The following is a 7,956-nucleotide window of genomic DNA, read 5'->3' as shown; positions in this document are numbered from 1 at the left end:
GGAGGTGAGACCACTGGTAAGCAAGGCATTGTTGGGAGGAGTGTGAGCATGTTGCTGTGGGTGACTGGAAGACAGGGCTGGTGGGCACAGTGCCAGGGGAGCCTCTCGGGCCGTCTGAGGGGGTGTGCGTGTGCGCGGTGTTGGGAAGAGCTAGCATAGAACATACTGGAAGGGGTCAGTACTGTCAGGGCCCAGTGGGGTCGATGGGAATCATTTTCGGAGGCAGGAGTTGGTGTAGAGACCATAAGAAAGTCGACAGAAACCGTGTGAATGAGCGTGTGTGTGTAGACAGTGTTGGTTCAGGCGGTGTAGACTCCAAGTGGTGGATACAGACAGTGGGGGCAGTGTTTACACTGACGGTGGCCGCGTGGAGCCAGGTAGACGGGGGCAGTGTGTGGATGTGGCCGGGGGAGCCGGGGTGGAAGTACAGGTGAAGGGCAGGTAGGCAGGGCAGAATGTGGCCCAGAGCCAAGGTGGACAACACTGAGGGGCAGTGTAGACAGTGCCCAGGGAAGCCAGTGTAGACAGCAGGGGAGGCGTGGTCACAGGTGATGCACTCACAGCGCACAGAGAGGGTCACGGGCAGCAGGGCCGGCTCCTCCAGGGCCTCGTGCTCCACCTTGCAGGTGATCTCGACACCATCTACTTGGCTCGAGGGCACCACGGCGTAGCGGCTGGTCACGGTGACTGTGCCGGCCAGGGGCCCCGCCGTCTCGCTCTCCTTGGGCTCCCCACGCAGGGTCGAGAGCCAGGAGATTTTGGCGGGTGGGCGGCCCCCCGAGGAGACACAGAGGGCCACGGGCACCGGCTCCGAGCGGAGTGTGACCTCCTGGGCCTCAGCGCGGTTCTGGGGCTGGGCTGGGAGAAGAACGAAGGGGGTGGTCACAATGGAGCCGAGCAGGGCAGCCCCAACGCCTGTGTTCAAACCCCGGCCCTGCTGCTTAGCAGCTGCGCGGCTTTGGACACAAGTGATGTCCCCACTCGGTACCTCGGTTCCCTCTTTTGTAAAGTGGGGATAATAAAAGTACCCGCTCCATAGAATGGTTGTGTGGACTAAATACATGGATATCCAAACACACTGACCGGTGCCTGGCACGCACGGCTCAACCTAAGCGCTAGCCGTTATGTCCTGCAGCCAGTGTCTGCTCCCTGCTCTGCTAGATAAGCGGAGTGTCCAAGAGCCTGGGATTTAAAAAGAAAAGCCAGCGCAGAACAACGTGGTCCAGAGGTTCAGCTGAAGGCCGACTTCTTCTCCGATAATCACCACTAATTGTGGTGGCAGAAGTGGGATCAAGGCAGTGAAGAAACCCAAAGCTCATAATCTTTTTTGCCCTTTTCACCCATCCTCTTGGAAAACATTAGGAGGAATAAAAACCTCCAGGAGGAACAATGCCAACCCGTAGGTCTGGATGCGTGTCCATAATCAGAACTGGCCCCTGAGTTCTGACTCACGTCGCTCACTGCCTTCGGGACCTCATCGGGGTGTCTCCTGAGCTTCTGAATGCGGGACAGTCCTCCTCTCCGTTCCTCCTCTTCCCCTTCTCCCTGACCAGCACAGCCTCCGATGGGCCTCCCCACATCTGCCCTGGTCACCCCCACATCTGTCCTCTGACCGCTCCAGGAACGCCCGCCCCTGCTCCTACCCACCGTGGGGGTCTGGCCTCCCTTCTCCTTGGCTTGCTCTTCCTCCTCCTCCGGCTCCCAGCCTCACTTCCTCAAGGAGCTTTCCTGACATCTGACTCTCTCACGCTCGCTAGCGCCACCTGCTCCCTCCAAGGAAGCAGAGCGGGGCTGCCCGCGCTCCTCCCGCACCAGGGGCCCTCAGTGTGTCTCTTGAACAGAACAAATGATTGCACAAGAGAGACCTTTGGGCAGGGCGGGGAGAGGAGAGCTGTGCTGTGAGTTGAGTGAAACGACCGGTGTCAGCTCCTTAAAAAGAGAAGTAGACACTTCTGGGACTGTACAGCGGAGTCCTCCGCAACTCTGTGGGGCTGAGAGGGGAAAATAAACCGCCAGGGTGACCTGGCTTCTGGGAAGCTGCTGGGAGAAGGTGAGATTCCAGGGGAATGCCAAGATTTAGCAAGAAATAGCATCCTTTGGGGGGAAAAATGCCCTCCCTGATTCTGCCCATTCCGCTCACTGAGGGGCGGGGCCAGTCGCCCTCCTGCTGGAGCCAGAGGCTGGGAGTCCTTCCTGGTCCTCCTCCTCCAATTCAGGGACAAACACCTACCTCCGAAAAGTACCTACATTCCACCCACTTCTCTCCACCCCCGTCACCGCTTCCTCCTCTTCGAAGCCAATGCTTCTCCCGTCTGGTCTCCCAGCTTCCACCTACCTTTGTCTCCGCCGTTAATGCCCCCTGCCCCCGTTTTATCTTTTCATAACATTAACCATCTGATCAGGGTGCTTTTGTGGTCTAACCCCCGCCGACGGCTCCAGCCTCCTCGCTGCGGCCTGTGAGGCCCAAGCAGTCTGGCCCTGTTGGTTTTCCTGCCTTGAGGGTCACTCAAGCCCTTGCCATCAGCATCCTTTCTGTTCCTGGAACATGTGAAGCTCGTTCTCACGCCCCAGATTTGCATATGCTGTTCCCTCTGCTTGTGCCTCTGTTCCTCTGCTTGCGGCTGCAACCCATGGGCAGCCTTCTTCTTCAGCGTTCCCTGACCATCCTCTCTAAATAAGGCCACTGGATCTCTTACACCGAGTGAGTATTACAACGTTTTGGCGTTTCTCTTGTTCACTAGTTGATTATCCTCTGGCTTTACCTCTAAAATACTTCCCACCGCCCTAACTGGTTTGGCTCAATGGATAGAGCGTCAGCCTGCGGACTGAAGGGTCCCGGGTTTGATCCCAGTCAAGGGCATGTACCTTGTTTGTGGGCATATCCCCAGTAGGGGTGTGCAGGAGGCAGCTGATCGATGTTTCTCTCTCATTGATGTTTCTAACTCTCTATCCCTCTCCCTTCCTCTCTGTAATTCAATAAAAGATATTTTAAAAAAATAAATAAAATACTACCCACCCCCTCCACTGCCTCTCCCTTGGTTTAGTTGTCATCACTTCCTACCTAGACTTATGCAGTCACCTCCTCTGAGGTCTCCCAGCTTCCACTTTCGCCTCCCACATGCAGCGGGAAGGAGCCTGTGAAAACCCAAGTCAGGTCACACCTTTCCCTGCTCAGAACTCTCCATAGCTCTTGTTCTCCTAGATCAAAAGCCAGAGTCTTCATGTTGTCTACAAGGCCGTCTATGACCCTCACCTCCTTGACCTTGTCCCTGCCTACTTTCCCCCATTCATGCATCTCCAGCCACACAGACTTCTTTGCTCTTCCTTAGATATTCCAGGTGCACCCTACCTCAGGGCCTTTGCACTTACTCCCCCCGCCTGAACTCTCTTCCCTTACATAGACCTCCGTCACCTCATTCCAGTTTTTGTTCAAATATTGCCAGACCTCCCTAAACTTGTAACCTGCTCCCCCTTCAACTTCTACAGCACCTACAGCCACCTGACTCACTCTTCTTCTTCTTTTTACTTACTCTCTGGCGTCCCTTTACTGGAGTATAAGCTCCAGGAGGACTTTATCCCTAGAGCCTAGAATAGCGCCTGGTACACAGTAGGTATTCAATATATGTTTGTTGAATGCCTTGTTGGCTGCTATATTCCCAACTTGCAGAACAGCATCTGGCAAACAGTACTTGCTTAATACTTGCCAATTGACTGAAGACCACGGAGAAAGCAGACAGAAATAGATCAGCAAGGGGGCTCTCCCACTTCCCTGCCCCCCCCGCCCCCCGCCCCTGCTCACCTATGGTTCTGAGCCAGGTCACTCCACGACTGGTGCCCAGGGGGAAGGTAGCAAACTCGCAGGAGAAGTTGCCCTCATCCTCCACTCTCAGGCCCTGGAGGACCAGCGTGGCGTCCCGCATCTCCGAGCCTTGCCGGGCACCAGGGCTCTGCCCCATGGTGCGGAAGGATAGCCGGTCCTTGCCAAACTTCGGGCTGGGGAAGCTGAGACCATGGGAAGGGTGGAAGGCGGCCACACTCTGAGGGTTCCCGGATGGGTCCAGGCGTTGCCACGTCACCTGTGAGACGTTGCCTTTAGGCCCTGGCGACAGCAGGTGGCACGGCAGCTCCACTGTGTCCCCCAGGCGGCCCCGCACCTCGGGCGGCATGCTAACTCGCCCATTCTGGGCTCCTGGGGAGAGAGCAGAGAGAGCGGTGGGTGGGGGGAGCACCCAGACCTCCAGGCAGGGCGGGGCCAGCACGGAGGGGGAAAACACCATGCTCAGCTTTCTGGAAGTGACGATTCTAAAAAGGCCAGCCCGAAAAGACGTTTTGTGAAAAACTAGGAACATCTGAGTCCGGACTATATGACATATTATTATGGAGTTACTGTTAATATTCTTAGATGGTTTGAACAAATGAGGGTTATATGGTATTCCTTTTTCTTAGAAAATATAGGATTAAATGTCATGTCTGCAACATACTCTCAAATGCTTTTTCAGCAAAAACCATAAAAAGGTCTAGAAAAAGTGGTGAAACCAATGTGGTGAAATGTTACACACTGTCAGGTGTAGTGGGAGGGGCTGTTCTTCCAACTCATACATGTATGTTTGAAATTTTCCAGTATCAAATGTGGGAAGAAAAAAAAAAATCCTGAAACAAAACTCATTTTAAAAAAATAGCCTATTCCAAAATAATTTTTTAAAAATATTTTTATTGAGTTTATTGATTTCAGAGAGGAAGGAAGAGGGAGAGAGAGATAGAAACATCAATGATGAGAGAGAATCATTGATCGGCTGCCGCCTGCACGCTACCCCCTGGGGATTGACCCCAAAACCTGGGCAGGTGCCCTGACTGGGAATGGAACCGTGACTTCCTGGTTCATAGGTGGACACTCCACCACTGAGCCAGGCAACTTATCTTATTTTTTAACCTAGGCTTATTGAGATGTAATTCCTATCCACCCGTTAAAAGTGTACAATTCAATGGTGTTTCCTGTCTTCACAAGAGTTGTGAATCCATCACTATAATCAATTTAGGACTTTTTGTTGTTGATGTTACTCCCCACCCAAGAACATTTTCCCCATTGATTTTTAGAGAGAGTAGGAAGAGAAGGGGGAAGGAGGGAGGGAGAGGGACACTGATGTGAGAGAGACACTGATTGGTTGCCTCCCGCATGCACCCCGGCCAGGCTTGGGGACTGAACCTGCAACCCAGGCATGTGCCTGTGACTGGGAATTGATTTCAGGCCTTTGCTCTAACCACTGGTGCACTAGCCAGGACTAGGACATTTTTATAATCCCCCAAAGAAACTGCTGAAGCCGCTAAACAGTCACTCCCTGTTTCAGCCCTCCCCTCAGCCCCGAGCAATCACTAATGTACTTTCTGTCTCCATAGATTGCCCTATTCTGGACATTTCATGTGAATATACAGCCTTCTGTGACTGGCTTATTTCACCCAGAATAATGTTTTCAAGGCTCATCCACTGTAGTACCGGTGGTCAGTACTTGCTTCCTTTTTCATGGCCAAATACTATTCCACGGTCTGGAGAGACTACATTTTGTTTATCTGTTCAGTTGATGGACATCTGTGTTGTTTCCACTTTTGGGCAGTTATGAACCAAGCTGCTCTGAACATTTGAGTACAAGTTTTTGTGTGAATGTATGTTTTTATTTCTCAGCTTACTTTTGTTTTCTCACTTAGAAAATATTTTTATTGATTTTAGAGAGGGGGGAAGGGGGAGATAGAAACATCGATGAGAGAGAGAAACATTGATCGGCTGCCTCCTGCACGCCCCCTGCTGGGGATTGAGCCTGCAACCCGGGCATGTGCCCTGACTGGGAATCTAACTGGTGACCTCTTAGTTCATGGGTCGACACTCAACCGCTGAGCCACCCTGGCAAGGCAGTTTTCTCACTTAAAAAAAATTTTTTTTTTAAATTGATTTGAGAGAGAGAGAAAAGGAGAAGGAGAGAAACACTGAATGTTTCTATGGCAACTGAGGGTAAAGACTACCTACTTGCTGGCTGTGTGACCTTGGGCAAGTCATTGAACCTCTCTGTGCCTCAGTCTCCTCAGCTGTCAAACAAGGATAATAACCGCGTCCACTTCCTAAGGGTTGTTATAAACTTTAAGGAATATTTGTGGAGCACTCGCGCGAGGCCACAGGAAATACACGACCACTGCTTGTTAAATAAACGCAGCCAGCTCAGCATGGTTTTAAGAGGCCCTTGACACTCAGCCTCCAGGCAAGGCCAGCCAAGGGCACACGCCCAGCTCTCAAGGGGCAACTGCCGCCCAGCTCTCCCTGACCAGCCTTGGCCTCAACACACCAAGCACAGGAACAGGTGACCCTAATGACAGGGTGCCCAGCAAAAGGCAGCCTGTGGGTGGGGCCAGTCCCAGGGACTTTTGGAAAGAAGCCATCCATCGGTGAAGGCCACTGTGTGACACACACATCCACAACTCACACCCAAGGGTGCCACCTGGGGGGGGGGGTGCTCCCATCCGAGGGGCAGCACTATAGACTCAGGCGCGTGGGACTCCAGCAGATCACTGGGGCTTCCCTCTGGCTCCTTCCAGGAGGGTGACCTTGTTCCTGAGCCTAAGTTCCTCCATCTATAAAATGGGGGTGTGTAAGCTGCCCTGCAGGGCCCCCTGTGACGTTCCACGAAATGATTTTCTCCCCAAAGTCTTCGCAGGGGCGGGCGCGGCTGAGCCAAGCACAGGCGGTCAGCCGCCACTCTCGCGGCCCTCACAGCACTGTTTCCAACTGCACTAGCAGCACAATGGGTCAGGAGATGAAACGTCAAAATCCGGACAAAATCCGGACTAAAACGGACGGACGTGGTGGGAGGACAGCTGGGTGGCGCTAAGGTGGGACCGCCCCTTCCCTCAGGACATTCCCTCAGGTGCCAGGACCCTTCACCCACCTGGCCCCCAAAGGCAGGATATGGGACAAGGGGCCCCAAAGGCTCCGCCCCTTTCTAGCTGGGTCAGGAAAAAACACCCAGGCCAGTGAGCTACAGAGAGCAAAGTAGGTGGGACCAAGAGGTGGGCTTTCTCCTCGAGGCAAGTGGGAGGCGCTGAGGGTCCCTCTATTGGAGAATGGCTTGGCTTAGGGGGGAGCTGGACGGAAATGGATCATCAGATAGCAAAAGGTCCTCGAAAAGGGCTGGATGAAAAGACCCAGAAGTTAAGCCTGAGACTGGGTGCAGAACTTGAGGGATTGAGTGAAGGGGAGAGGACCCGACCGGGGAGAATCTTCTCTCAGGCCATTCTTGCCCCTTCTATGCAAACCCCAATGGCAGCTCAACAAACAGGCCCTGGGTGTTAGAGTCAGCCCCTGAGGACAGGTACGTGTCTGTCTGGTTCCCTCCTGTATCCCCACAGCCTACACCAGGGGCCCCCAAGTAGCAGGTGCTCAATAAATACTGTCGACTGTGCTCGGAGCCGGTGCCACAGAAGTGCCAGGCCAAATCAGGCGCTTGTCCTCCAGGAGTTGACATTCCAGTGGGGAAGACAAATATTGCACACAGTCATCACCAAGGATGTGGTTAAGACTGAAGGGGGTGGCGGGGGGGAGAACCCAGAGCAGGAGCTAACCCATCTGAGGGAGGCTGGGAGGGCTACCTGGAACAAAAGACCTGATTCCTTTCCAAGGGAAACTGAGCTCCAGGCCCACAGAGCCCCACACCCCTCTCTGGGTCCTTGTGATTGCGAGACGCTTCCCTCTCTCTTCTAAGGGAGGCTGCTCTTGCACATCTAGGGTGGCGTCTCGGCAGTCGGCTTCAGATTAAAAAACAAACCAATCCACTTTGAGCTTCGGTTGCTGCAAACTCCTCAGGTCATTTACATCCCCGGCACCCTGGCCCAGATGGCTACACGCTCTGACTGGGTTCTAAGGTCCTGCAGCTATAAGGCTCCCATTCTCCGTTTCTAATTCTGAATGAATGACCA

General features: G+C 53.6%; 1 protein-coding gene across 1 annotated transcript; it reads right to left on the bottom strand.

Moving 5' to 3' along the window:
• Positions 1–74: 74 nt before the first annotated feature.
• Positions 75–4,637, bottom strand: LOC102422476 (nectin-2-like). Its single transcript, XM_006109217.3, has 2 exons — positions 3,800–4,637; positions 75–858 (listed from the first exon to the last, which is right to left on the bottom strand). Exons 1-2 carry the CDS (start codon positions 4,347–4,349, stop codon positions 185–187), a joined length of 1,224 nt encoding a protein of 407 aa, XP_006109279.2. The 5' UTR covers positions 4,350–4,637; the 3' UTR covers positions 75–184.
• Between the last annotated feature and the right edge of the window lie 3,319 nt (positions 4,638–7,956).

This window comes from Myotis lucifugus, unplaced genomic scaffold, assembly GCF_000147115.1.
Source record: "Myotis lucifugus unplaced genomic scaffold, Myoluc2.0 scaffold_7093, whole genome shotgun sequence".
Taxonomy (NCBI): domain Eukaryota; kingdom Metazoa; phylum Chordata; class Mammalia; order Chiroptera; family Vespertilionidae; genus Myotis; species Myotis lucifugus.
Note: the sequence above shows the minus strand (reverse complement) of the source record. Positions and strands in the feature narration are given on the sequence as shown.